The 14,832-nt window shown below is 37.3% G+C and overlaps 1 protein-coding gene across 3 annotated transcripts in view; it reads left to right on the forward strand.

The window, feature by feature from the left end:
- Positions 1–4,565: 4,565 nt before the first annotated feature.
- LOC139968072 (suppressor of tumorigenicity 14 protein homolog) overlaps positions 4,566–14,832 on the forward strand; it is a 44,578-nt gene continuing 34,311 nt past the window's right edge. Inside the window, exons 1-3 of one of the 3 annotated variants that reach the window (XM_071972416.1) lie at positions 4,566–5,400; positions 8,782–9,262; positions 11,839–12,028. In XM_071972416.1, coding sequence (XP_071828517.1) covers positions 9,160–9,262; positions 11,839–12,028 — 293 coding nt within the window. In that variant the 5' untranslated portion in view covers positions 4,566–5,400; positions 8,782–9,159. Of the gene's footprint in view, positions 5,401–7,215; positions 7,740–7,976; positions 8,001–8,781; positions 9,263–11,838; positions 12,029–14,832 lie in introns of those variants that run through there. The other 2 variants (XM_071972415.1, XM_071972417.1) reach the window with 2 other exon arrangements.

A 14,832-nucleotide genomic window follows, 5' to 3' on the forward strand; every position in this document is an offset into this window, starting at 1 on the left:
CCTGCAAATAAATATCAGATCAACATAACGTTGTAAAACGCATATGAAGAGCACCAATACACGATCATATAGCTAAGTTAACCTCATCGCCTAACGAGCCATACATTACTAAGCATGGGTTGCCCCATTCTAGCCTATAGCACACAGTATACGTTTGTCAGACGACACGAAGTCTTCTTAATGATGGAAGAAAAAAAACGACACCGAAACAGTAGTGCTTCACCGAATATGAGGGGGAATGTTCAGGCGGTACAAATTTATGATAACTGCAAACCACACAGATCGTTCTTTACCACTTACATGGAGCATTAAGTTATGCTAAAAATGGTTGCGACTCGATTTTCGTCGTTAAGTGCATACCGACATCTTTAATTACTGACCAGCGGCAAAACTATATCCTTGAACCCATCAGTTTCTTTCTCGTCAGTGGAGGAATTGTGTAAAAGGGAGGGCCATTCTCAACATATTTTACGAATCGCATTTTGTTGGAATAATCGTGTTTTTGTTATCAATAGGGTTTGTCCATTTTGGTTACTTTTTTAAAGCGGTAACCAGATTTTTTCAGCGACAGTACGATACACGTTGGAATTTCTATGTTAAAAACAAACAAAATGCATTTGAATCTTTAAGATCCACACCGTAGGCCTATATAGTGTCCTCCGTTCAAAAATGTGTAGATATATATATTTCGATATCGGCGTCACACTTTAATAATCCGATGATATCCTCAAAGGCCAACTGTGTATCGCACTATATATACATGGCGCTGGATGCACTTGTCGTCGCCACGTCACGTCCGTGAGGAAATGTAAGCCATGACCTTGTCCTAAGGTCAAACTTAACAGCTCCGTTACAATCTTCAAAGCTTGTCCGTCGTAAGGCTATTTTGCTGTCAGTGTGAAAATGGGATTTAACAAGCCATATGGTTAAGCAATAAGAAAGGTATGCTTGAAGTTTTAAGAAGAAGAAGAAGTATAAATGTTAAATATTAATATGTATTTGTGTTGCTGTATTTTGGCATGGGCGATTTTTTTAGACGTATAGTGTAACCTTTCGGGGCGCTTCTTATATATGATTTTAAGCACGGATGGATATTTAAGACGTTTGGGATGTAGCCGATGGATATGGCGTTCCTTTTCCTGGGGTAGGTTGGGAGGGGGGGGGGTATTTTGAGAGGTGTAGGGATTCCACACTGAGAAATGATAAGTGTAAAGTACACGTACTAGGGAGCAATTTGTTGATTTACACACGTCACTCAATTCTATAAAGGAGACACCTGTGGTGTCCAAACGCTAAAACCTTGAGTTTTCACTATATGTTTCGAGCAAGGGCCACGTTTAGCACAGTATATTATTATTATTATAATTTCATAATCCGTTACACCCCCCCCCCATCACGTCCCCTCCTCCTTGTGTACAAAAGTGGTACAAACAGGTTTATCGCGTTAGGAGGATGGTTAGATATGATTACTTGAATCTACAGGTGTATTTAAGGAATCAAATGTCACGTGATGTAGAGGGATGAACGTTTGGCAGTTCAATCACATTTCTACTAATTTTTTTAACAATCTCACTGTCGTATTTTGGCCTCTTTCCTTTCAGTGTCTTCTTCTGATTTCTTAGAGGAAGTTGCTTCGAGGTGAAGTTCAGGTTGGTTGGTTGGTTGGTCACCCTACCCTAACACCATCCGGTCTAGCTGCAAGTTGGGGCCTAAGTTAATCGGCGGGCCAATAGTTTGTGATCCAGGTAATAATCTTTTGAGAAGTCTTATTCGCGGTAAGAGTATACTAGCTTGATATCACACGAGCGATCTGCCTTTCCAATGAATGTAAGAATATGACGCTTAACGAGAAAGATGTTTGTCTCCCTCTCTTAATGTTCTCCTATCTTTTTTTTTACAAGGTCATCTGTTTGAAGCGTGAATGAAGAAATACTATAACAACTGTACATAGATGTGTTACATTTAATATTTATATTAGAAACAGAAAATACTAAACACACAATCCTATGCATAATGATTGACTGGACTAACCAGAATACTCTAAAGGTTCGCCAATAATTTCGTCGACACTTTAACAGAAAGTGGGTATTGACATGACTTTACTGCAAAACGCGTAAAATCTACAAAATTTACAAGGTTTACTTACTAGACAAACATAGGGACAGTTGTTTAGACTCCTAACCAGTAATTAGTTGAAACAGCCTTTGAGTTATGAATTCGTCTGTTAGTAATTTTTCCACAGTAGCATCTGCTGACAGGTCTAACATGCGTTACGGTGTTATAACACACTTCAGTTTATACTGATTAACGGTTGTCTGATACTCACAGTACAAACTGATCAAGCCATGTACATTGGGTGCACAGTACCATCTGCTGACATGTCTAACACGTGTTACGGTGATTTAACACACTTCGTATGTATACTGAATAACGGTTGTCTCTATTTCACAGTACAAATTGGTCAAACCATGTACATTGACCTTCTGATTTTCACACCTGGACCTAGAAATGGTGGACGAGATAATGTCATCGCAAATTGCGTGCAGGAACCACACCACAATGAGTTTCATATATCATATAGGCTATAGTTAGTTCTTCTATGTAGATTTCACTCTCACAGAAGCCTACACTTGGCAATTATTGTACTTGCTTCGCGGTTCTATATTCATATTCATTTTGTTCACAGAAGCATGATGTAATTGTATTCAGCTGATTGTGTTAGTTTGATTCGATGAAAACTTTTCAAGGATAAACAAATCATTCTATTGGTTGAATATGATTACCGTTTGCTGAACTGTGTTTCTTTCTTATCAAATTCGTTATGACGTCATAAATTTAATATTTTTTGTTGAGTTTGCTTCTGTTTTGCTTTTATAATTAACAATACGACACGAAATCGTTAAATTCTAAAATTTTACGAAAACAATCATTGTTTAGCTAAGTAAGTTCCTATAGATTCTAGAATACCATATTTTACCTTTGAATAGATTTTCTAGTTTTTTTATTTTGCAATTCACTTGTGGACATTTTTTTTCTGCATTTTTGCCGAAACCTATCGAGCTATATATATATTGTGTTCTAATTTTGATATCAAAAGTAAAATTAAGTAAACAGGTGCAATATCAATGAAGTAAGATGACAAACATGTTTTCGTTTAACTCTATTTTTCACTTTCAGTGTGAAAACGTAAGCCTATATTTTGGTCTCAAATAACATGTTACAGTTACAGTAGTGTATGACACATTATCAAGGGGTTGTTGGGGGGGGGGGGGGGGAGTATGATATTGAATGTCGTCCAAAGGTGCTCAAAACAAAATAATATATGTTAGGTTGAGTTATTATAATTTGTAAAACAATGGATTTAACAATAACAATTTTGACCTTCACCAGGAGCTAACGTCATCATCAATTTACAGCCTTAAAGGAGCGTTCCAGATATTTAATATATTTTAAGAATGGATTTTCTTGAATATCAGTATATTGTATGTAGAAACATTGCTAGCAATCAAAGTTATCATCTGAAGAATCAAGAACTATAAAATATATCAAGGCGAAAATTCTGCTTTACGTCACCCTTGAAATTGTTGCGAAATGTTGATAGATGTTGAAGTTGATAGCCTATACCATTTTGTTCTCCTTCTAGATGGTCATTACCAAGTCAAGGCCTACTCATACTTGCCTAAAGACACACACGCACCAATACACACACATTAATCAATTTCACATGGTGACAGAGTTAGATTTGTTTTAATTTATCCCAAGTTTTACGTTATATAAAGTATATGCTCAAAGTTACATCTAGTAGAAATTATTGTAACGATTGCTCACTTTAAATGAAAAATATTTTATATTTGAATGTTTCTACATTCACTTTTTTTTACAGACACCTAAAGTAATTTAATCCATCTTCATTATTCATTTACTCAAGAAGTAATTCAATCTATCTTTTTTATTCATTTACTCAAGTTGAAAAGCTAAGCATTTAATCACGTAATTTAATTTGTAAAATAAATCTAATTTAAGTGGGCATATTGCAATTTTATGAGAATTGAACTCGAACGCCAAGAGAGTATAATCCTAATGACTTCAGCCCTATTATCTAATAATTATACGCTCCCTGAATCCTCTAAATGTACTTATCATTACCCCTTCAGACTCAAGTGGTCCTTAGCTGTACCTTTATATCTTCAAGACACGGTGTTGTATTGACGAATTATACGCTATACCCTGTACGAGAAAATTAAATCGCACAAATTTACGATAGAACAAAATTTGAAAGGAAAAGCGAATCATCAATATCTGTCCCAACTAAGACGCTGATAAAAAAAAGAGAGAGAGAAAAAACTGCCCTTTAAGGGAGTGGGCGTTAGAGACGGAGAAATAACACGTTATCACCATTGGCCTATATGTTTATGTTGTACGCTGAGTGACACACTGTTCGCCATTGTTTTGTTTATTCACCAGCATCCATTACATCAAATATTAGAACATTACAGGAACACCCGTCGAATTATGAAGTTTCTTTATTCGAAACATTCACCTCTGGTTGAGGTCACGTTTTTTTCCCTCGTTTACAATAGTATAAAGATTTGACTATATACATACAATTCCACAATGTGTTTGGCAACCGTCAATCTCTGTGGCGAATAGAATAGCGAGTCTTTGTTCAAAAATCTGAAAAATTATCTTCACTGAGAGATCATATTGCCACTACTTCAAGAATACGAGTTACGCGGGGACTATCGGGTTAAATTCAAGCCAGTGTTCTCTGTGATACATAACACCAAATTTCGGTGGGAGACATTTTGGGGAGTTGTAAGATTATATCTTTGACCAAAAAGAAATTGATTGAGGTGAACCGGTTCCACGACACATGGTCGGTTCGGTATAGAAAGGAAAAACGCCGAATTAAAAAGAAAAGAAAAAAGGACAATTTCTTTTTGTCATACGATTTCTTTATTTTGGTATATAGGTAACGACTGCTATCAAAATGAGTTGTCAAGTCGGTCACCATGGTTACTGGAGTGAAGCAGTTCCGCAAGAGTGATCAAGTGCGGCAGGTAGTGCGCCTATATGCAGTTTGAGAGCTGATACCGTGTATATAATACATAGGGGTATATATCAACCTGCATGAGATGATTAAAAGTGTGTCTGACTTTTTATCAAATGTGATCAATATACCTTGAAATTAGAAGACGGAAAAGAAGAAGAAAGAGAAGAAGAAGTAAGGTATTTACCGTCAAGAAGAAAGGAAATGCCAAACACGTTTTGAATGTTGGAGCCAGAGCAACACAGATGATGCAGTAAAAAGGAAAACTCTAAATTCTTCAAAAAGTCTGTCTCAAATCAATGCAGTGTCGAGACGCTGTCGAAGTCACGGTTGAGTGGATTAGAAATCAAGTAAGTAGTCAAGATACTGCGTGAAAATGCTTTGAAATGAGTTTATTTTTTAGTATAGGTAGGTTATTGTGATTGCTTTGAATTCTAGCATGCTTACATTGATAAATATATCTGTATATAGGAATATAGGGCATGAAGGAGTGTATAGGCTGATATGCAATGTATAGTGTGTGTATTCTGCAGATTTAATGATATTAATTTTGTACAATCTACCGGCTTGAAATATTAGACACTGACATCAAATTAAATTATACGTTTGTAGAAATATAACCCTTATCCACTTTCCACCGTAGTATGCCCCCCCCCCCTCCCCCAAGTGGCATGGTGAAATTTCACTTACAACGGAGTGAAAACCTAAGTGTTCGACCCTTTGCCCAACAGAGCTACTTGAGTTTTATAGCCTTGATTTACCTCCGTTTCTTTTACGATTTGCCTCTAACGTTTACATTTGATCTCAGTTAACTAGTTAAGAAATATATATATATATATATATATATATATATATATAAATATATATATATATATATATATATATATATATATATATATATACATATATATATATATATATATATATATACATATATATATATATATATCAGTATACTGAGAGGTGTTTGTATTTACTTCTATGACTTCGTTTTTACAGTAAATTAAAGCTACATGCGGAGGTTACTTTGGAGTCCCTCTTTGAAATGGTCGTAACCTCTGGTAAGAGAATCCTGGCTGCGGTACTAGGTACCCTCGCCCCTCAAACTCCACCATGAGTATTCTAACAATCTGCCATACTTACTGCAGCCATGACACATGTATCCAATAAATTGCCCATGTCTATACAGATACACCTGAACCACATGCACACTAAATTTATTGCCACCGTGGATCATATCAAACTGTGTTACAAATAATTGTATTGCATATACCAGCACTTTTAAAATTAATTCCAGATAGTTGTAACATTATATATGCATAACTTGATATTTTGGAAGAAAACGCAACGTAGGCCTACATCAAACAACAACTTACCTGTACATAGGTCAGTTGTCGTTGCCGTGTGTTACCGTATATACATATACCATGATAAACACAGTGGTAAAGTATAGTAACATTAGTTCTAATCAGTTTATCACTAGGTAACGAGATAATGGCTAATAAAATATACTGAAGAACGTTGCGTTTTCGTCGAAAAGATCTGGTTATGCATACATAAACTACTATATATATATATATATATATATATATATATATATATATATATATATATATATATATATATATATATATATATATATATATATATATATATATACATATACATATATATATATATATATATATATATATATATATATATATATATATATATATAAACCTATATATTGACCATTAAATTCACAAAAAAGTGACCCATGCCATTGCTTAAAACTGCACTAACAGCGCTAAACTATACCGATGTACGTGTCTACCGCGTGATGGTTTACTTTCATATAACCGATACTGGTTTTCTTTTCAATTTCCCATTATGTCTTCCATCTTCCTCTGTCTTTTATTTATCGGTCTTTTTTAGCTCTCTGCATCTCCTATCGCACGTCCAATATCATAACCCAGAGGGGTTAAATTACGCAAGGAAGGCTATCCGTTTTAATCACTCTTAGTCAACTCCGTAGAGACATGTGTAGCTCGGAGAAGGTAAGGGGTTTTTTGCGCTCGACTTGTGAACCGCGCGAGTCAGAGTTTATAGAGAGAAACAATTTTCATTCTCATCTTCCAATCCGCCTAGCCGATCCTTTTCATTAATCAACTCGACATGTATCGAGACAGTGTAGGCTATAGTTGCTCAGTCAACGATGAAAACGAAAAAGCTACATCTTGGGTAGATGGATCATGTTACTGTAGAGTATCTTGTATAGGGAAGTACAGTATAGTGCACGATGTTGCCGGGAGTAAGTGACGTTTCTCGTTAGCTGATTGGAACACGTAGTTTATATACGAACGTACCAGATGCTGGTGGTAAGAACACTGGACAAAATTACTCGACAGAAACATTCACGAAGACTCATCAAACTCATACACGCACGTACACTCACACACGTATATAACCCAAACACATTAATATACAAATACAGATGTGCGTTAAGAACATTTGAAATTTACGGCGCGGGACAGTTCGAATGTAGAGGAATCGATTCTTCTAGGAACGATTAATCACATGGAACAAGCTTCAAGTATACTCTGGGGTTAATTTCTAGTAGGAAGATCAAATTATTCGTTATAAGGACATCAAGTCAAGTAGACGAATGCGGGCAGTATGGTAAATTGATTCGTCGAGTGCCGTGGAGGTATGTTATACACGCGTTTATTAATACACCTGGGCATATCTGTAAGTGTATATATATATATATATGTATATAAATATATATGACTATTTATATATATATATATATATAAAATAACATATAAGAGTAATAATATGCGTTGTTCCTTTAATCAAGGGAGTATTACCTTCGTGCTTTGGTAATGGAAATTGAGCGCTGTTCTCGGTCAAATGTTGATTTTGTCGTGACTGTATCGATATCTGTGAAGGAAATGGAATATTGAAGGTGACCTTGGCAATCTTCATTTTCTTCGTCTGTCGATGTTTTTTTTTCTTCTTTAATCATCATGTCTCCATGCACCTTTGCTTATTTATTTAATTTTATTTTTGGATCGGTTGGGATGTCTGAAGTATGATTTTTTTTCGAAGGTTCTTGAAATAATAATAACAAGAAGAAGAGGAAGAGAAAGAGAAAGAGGAAGAAGACAAACTAGAAAGTTGACGGGAGACCTTGATGTGTGTACTTGTTGATGTAATCAATATTTTTTCAAGGACAAAATCAAACCTTTATTGATTAGGAAAACATGAGAAAATTGATAGCAATTCTCTATGAACTGAAAAATATATATATAATTGGAAAATTTTGAGCACGCCATTTGGGTTGAAGGAATGTTTGAAGCATTTTTCTCTTTCTCTGTTAAGCTGCATCCAAGTGCATACTTTCTTTAATAGAATTAATTTCATTAGCGGCTTTGTTTTATGCTTCATTGGGATCGAGTTTGGTCAAATTTGGAGTAAGCAAAAGGGAAACTTGGTAGAGAACATTCTTGGGTTATAACAATATGACAACAGTTTAAAATCGATTTAAAAAAAAAGAAAAAAAGTCATGTTGCAAGCTTCTGTAGCCAAAACCTTTTCTCATGTATGATGTAAAACTGTTAAATAACAAAAATGATAATTACATTGCCCTATTGATAATACTATATTTTAAAATTGATTTTTCCAAACTTTGATTATTAATTTCATTTTCATATTCCCTTTTTTTTTTGTTTTTTTTGTTGTTGCAGAAACTATTCAACGGATCTCTACTTTGCGTCACAAATACGACCTTGTGGATTGCTGCATAGACATATAACCACATGCATGGTAAATGATATGTAGACAAGGAGAAAACATACCCACCGCCTGGATAAATCTGATAGCGAGACTTTATACTATATCTATATATATATATATATGTGTATGTGTATATGAATATATTTATCAATAGAGCCTGAGATGAATGCGCGAAGGACACAGCCTGCGGTATGAAAGACATCTATGATAATAAATAAGATCGTTATCTCGGAGTCGGACGAGGAGAACGAGAAGAACGTTATAACCTTGTCTCTGCAATCTGTTTGTTTATACTTGCTAGTCTTACATTTATTTGTGTGTGGATAACGATGGAGTGTTATTCGAGGAGCTGCTATCATCTGTTCTTGATGTTTGGATTTCTACTGATACAGATGATTCAATATCGGATAAATGCAAAAGAAATGGAGATATGTAAGTATACTTTATAATATTACTGCTACTACTCTAAGTATATAATATTTCGAATGCGTTGTATATGCCTGCTATAGTTGATATGGGTAATTGATTTAAGCAGTTTACCACGCTTGCCTGTGTTGTGACCATGCAATATACACCTTTAACTATCGGCTTTATATAACAGAGCAGGCAGCTGCCTTCTTTGTTCTTTATAACAATTCGGCTTAAACAATGTAGTTGTTATTACCATCCAGGGGCGTTGAGAGACAGTTCTGGTCCCGGGAAGAACAATTTCCGGTATATGGTACGTCAAAGAGTCCCAGTTTTGAAAACTTTATATTTCCTTAATTATATATTATGGAAATTCGAATACGGTTACCGTATATAGCCTTTGTATCCCATGTTCTCCCGGGCCTCTATGACTCTGGGCCCGGGGCTACATCGCTACAGGATCTCTGCCTTACCGAGGCTAAGATGATCAGAAGGGGGCAGTATAAGGGGTGTTGGTTAAATATCTGCATTATTGGCTCCAATTATAGCACGATATAGCTGTGGAAGTTTTTTGATTTACATGATCGACCTACCATGGTCGTAAATTGACCTCAGGCTCTACAGTGAGCCTGCATAGCTTCATAAAACCAGTATAGGCTCTTCGTGTAAACACGGGGTGGAAATGTATTCATATCTACAGTGAAGTTAATCATACAGCGTTCACACAAAGACACAAGAAAAAATATGTGGCAGGCGTTGCAGACTAATTGGTAAAAAAAGAGGTCATTTTACGATTATGTTATCTCAAGAAACTTTTGCATAATAGCGTGCTATAGTTGGGGTCTATACAGCAGACCTTTAAGGTTTGACTATTGCTAACATATATTCTAGCATCTATTAGAGAACATATAGATAACCTTCAAACGAAGCCCACAGCCTTTAAGGTTAACTGGGCTCTCCTTCAGCAACGATTTGCTATGTCTATAGTGTACCGTATTTATTATACATGTTCTATATACAATATCATTGTTCTATATACAATATCACATGGTATAGGCATTGTTTCACTCCCTTTAATCGGACACTTATTATGTGTTCATTCGTCTGTATTCATGTTAGATCATGTTGCAAGCTATCATCATACTTACTGCAGGAAATCATCCATAATTCGTACAACCACACAACTTCCTGTGTTTGTAACTCTTCCAAACATTTCAGTGTAGGCTGTAAGAACACGTGACCTTTGGCATACACAGAAACCAAACAACTATGGCAAGCCAATTGTCCAATAAATCGCACAACCCGCGGGTTTATCAACACATGACTCTCCAACCTGCAAAGCATGTTATGTGCATCAGCAGTTAGGAATATATATTGCATCCAGAGTTCAGGTTTGATAAGAGGAGGGGGACTAGGAGGGACAGTCCGTAATGGGCCCGTGGTTTACTTATCGGGCCCGGGGAACTGTGGGATGGAGAATAATGTATTTACATGTTCATAATATAGTTGAGGAAAAATAAAGACTTCAAAAGGGGTCCGTTGCGCCAGGGCCCGAGCTGGACCAGGACACCCGTCCTGTAAGATTTACATGGGCGTCAACAACAAAATTCTCCAGGTTCTCCCCCTTGTTTTCTCCCCCTTGTTTCCGCTATGTTTTTTTAGTCCCCTCGCCTCCTTCTCCGCCATGCAGATTATGTTGCGAGTAATCTCATCACTCCAATTATTCCGATATCCCTGAAAACAATATGCTCTATCGTTTAACATTTGCACGTGTTATTTATTAATGCATTACAATCTTCACCAGCTCCAAGATGTTATATATGCAACGAGTGACTAACATTTGCCCATGCATGGTGTCTGGTTATCCCTGCATCCAGAACGGCCCTCTGTAATCTAACTTTTACTAACTATTACTCTTACCAAATTGTGTTATATGTGTTTGACTCCTCTCATCACAACTCATGTAAGCATTCGTATGCATCACCAACATATACATGTGTATAGATACAAGCTAATTGTAGTTTCGCATAGTGTTTTGTATTGTTTGAGAGCAGCTAAGGTATAAGAACACTGTTTTCGGACAACACTGAAAAGCGTTAGTAATCATCGTAACCAGGTCAAATGTAGCCTATACATCGCCATGGAAGCATTAACCTGGTCATAGTTTTGTTAGTGTTTGTAGTGTTTGACTGTATAGCTATACAGAAGGTATAAGAACACTTGTATTTCTGGGAACACTGAAAAGAGTAAGTAAACAATATAACCAGAATAAATTTATCAATAACATGGAACATTACCCTGATCGTATGTTCTGTTATTGTTTGAGAGTAGCTATGCAGGAGGTATAGAAGAACATCTTTTTCTGAGAACATTGAGATTTTGCTTCACATTCAGCACATTCTTTGTTACAATGTTCTATAACATCCTTGTAATCAATAAGTTATAACAACTGAATGGACCTTTGTATTCAACAGTAAACCATATATATTGGAGAGCCTATACTTCCCAATCCAGTCTTTCACAGCATTTTGGTAACATTTTTTTTTCCGTCAATATACAACTAGTTGAATGAGATCACTTGTGGTTTCCTGATTTTCCAGACCCAATTCCCGGGGAAGCTTGTGGGGGAGGATACATCATCGGTACAGGGGACCAGTATGAAGTACACGCAGCAGTCGAAGAAACCACGGGCCATTATCTACCCAATGTCTCCTGCTCTTTACAATTCCGAACTGAAAACTATGAAGCATTCTTCATCAGAATCATCAAATTTAACGTGGAATCTTCTCGGTAAGTAGTAAATTAAATAAGTAAGTAGTAAATTACTATAAGTAGTAAATTACTATATTGTACTTTTCATTAAAAAAAAAAAACCGAAAAGGAAATACCATGAATATATTTATTTGTGAGTGGTGAAAGAGAACAGTATACTGACCCGAAATATGCTAGAAAGTCGAAAAATCCTCTCCCCTCTCCCCTCTCCCCTCTCCCCTCTCCCCTCTCCCCTCTCCCCTCTCCCTTCTCCCCTCTCCCCTCTCCCCTCTCCCCTCTCCCCTCTCCCCTCTCCCCTCTCCCCTCTCCCCTCTCCCCTCTCCCCTCTCCCCTCTCCCCTCTCCCCTCTCCCCTCTCCCCTCTCCCCTCTCCCCTCTCCCCTCTCCCCTCTCCCCTCTCCCCTCTCCCCTCTCCCCTCTCCCCTCTCCCCTCTCCCCTCTCCCCTCTCCCCTCTCCCCTCTCCCCTCTCCCCTCTCCCCTCTCCCCTCTCCCCTCTCCCCTCTCCCCTCTCCCCTCTCCCCTCTCCCCTCTCCCCTCTCCCCTCTCCCCTCTCCCCTCCTCCCCTCCTCCACTCTCCCCTCTCCCCTCTCCCCTTTCCCCTCTCCCCTTCCCCCTTTTCCCTCTCCCCCTCTCCAATCAACCCCTCTCCCTCTTCATTAGGTTTGAAGAGGTTTCGAATAAGAATAGAAACTTCGAATTGCTTACAAAATTGTCGACTTTGCCCTTCACTGTGATTAATATGCTATTAAGGTTGTAAAAAAAATATTTTGGTGACGAAGAATCTTTAAGATTCAACAGGAATCAATATCAATATCTCTCTCATTAACATAGAGTTGATGAAGATCTGTAATATGAAGCTCGGCGGGTTTGATAAAATTGCCAAAAAAATGGAAACCCAAAACGCAAGAAATCTGCTTAATGAGTTTAGCGGACCTTCAAGCGTGACAGCAATATCGGTAAAATTACTATAGCAGGGAAATAATGAAAAGAGTTGGATACAACATTGTTATTTGCTCCTTGCATGCAAAACAAAAAAATAGAATAAAAAGAAATCGAAAACGCGACAACGTTCTAGTTTTGTGTCATCCCTCTAGCGATATAGGTATAAATTTCCGACTTTGATCGATTTTATTCAGTCATATACTTCGTATTTCTTCGACCATTTTATTTTAATTTCTTGCTGTGTCTCAAACACGAAGATAGAAGTACTTTTGTCGAAAGTCATGTGCTTCCATCAATTTAAAAGCTGTCCAGAGCAAGGGAAAGGAAATGTGGAAGGCAAGGGAAAATGAGGCAAGGGAAAAGAGGAGCGAAGATGAACGTTTTGAAGAGGTTGCTACATGAGAATAACATTTAGATAAATAACAATAGGCAGCAAGAATGATGTCTGAAATTTCTATAGTCCATACATTACTCTTGAATGTCGTGCTCGCGCGCAGTCAGGCTCTTTTCATCACTCTGCAATGTTATGAAAGCTTCCTCATTTTGATGATATTTTCTCTGTTCCTCGAGGATTTTGTTTGTTATTACATTGACACGTTTCCGCATAGAGATGGGCTTGCTTTGGATAACCTGTTGTCAGCAATAAATTACAAGATTCTCTATCAGTTCCTAGATCTATAATTGAATTTCTCGTCGATCGTCTGGTGACTAGTTAATTGTTCGCCAAATTCCCGTGCAGCGCTTCATATGTTTGTAGAATTTTCTCCCACGCAAAGAGAAGGGCAACCGAAAATGAGATACGAGTGGGTGAAGAGCAACCTGGTTGAATATATGCGCACAACAACATGAGTGTTTGTACCAGTAATATTTCCCTTTTGTATGAGTACAAGTAAAATGTAAAAGGTCAAGATTCGAGTGCGGCACTTAATATTAGCCTATACTATAGGATATATACCAGATATTCAAAGCGCACCGCGTACGAATATACGTTTACAAAATTCATAGCGTGACTGCTGAGTTCAGGCAACAGACTATTCAAGAAAAACGGGTGCGCGTACTAAGTCAGCATAAACCTGGGTTAATTGGGAGACATGGCATGTATGAACGCTGACTGATAGCCTATACAATAGTAAACCAATAAACACAATATATGATGAGGGTGTATATCATAATGTTCCCGTAATAAACTAGAGGGGGTGGAGGAAGATAACAAATGGGAGAGAGAGAGAGGTAGAGGTGGGTGGAGAGAGAAATAACATACATACATGCTATTCGATACCATTAAGCACATATCTTACTGAACAGAAAATATACGGTTACGCTAATTGCATCATGACATAGTTCATGTTGGTGAATAGAGCCTGAGAGCAAGTGGATGGACAGACGTAGCGTGCATGTATTCTAAACATAGGCGTAAGAGGCGGTGGGCGGGGTGGGGAGGGGCTGCAGCCCCCAACCGAATATTTTTGTGCAAATTCGGGCAATATGCTGAGAATTTTTTCGGGCAACTACTGCAAGAAAGATAATTTGTAATGATGTAGCTAAAGGAAATCAATAGTTTAAAAAACAATTCTCTTGGTAATTAAAATAAAGTTCTAAGCTTGCCCGACTAATTCGCCATTACTAATGTAAAAGCCAATATGATATGTACATTAACATGTTGAAAGCGCGGGGAGCGCGCGAAAAAATGTGGTTATATTTTTCAGGCAAGTCGTTACAGCCCCCCCCCCCCCAAATCAAATTTGGCTCCTACGCCTATGATTCTAAATAATACAAGGAAGCACTAAAACACAAAATATGAAAACGATTAGCCTATACTTAAGCATCATGTCAGCGTATATTACTATAGTAATCGTAACCGTTGTTTCGAGTCAACAGAA

This window comes from Apostichopus japonicus, chromosome 5 (assembly GCF_037975245.1).
Source record: "Apostichopus japonicus isolate 1M-3 chromosome 5, ASM3797524v1, whole genome shotgun sequence".
Lineage (NCBI taxonomy): Eukaryota > Metazoa > Echinodermata > Holothuroidea > Aspidochirotida > Stichopodidae > Apostichopus > Apostichopus japonicus.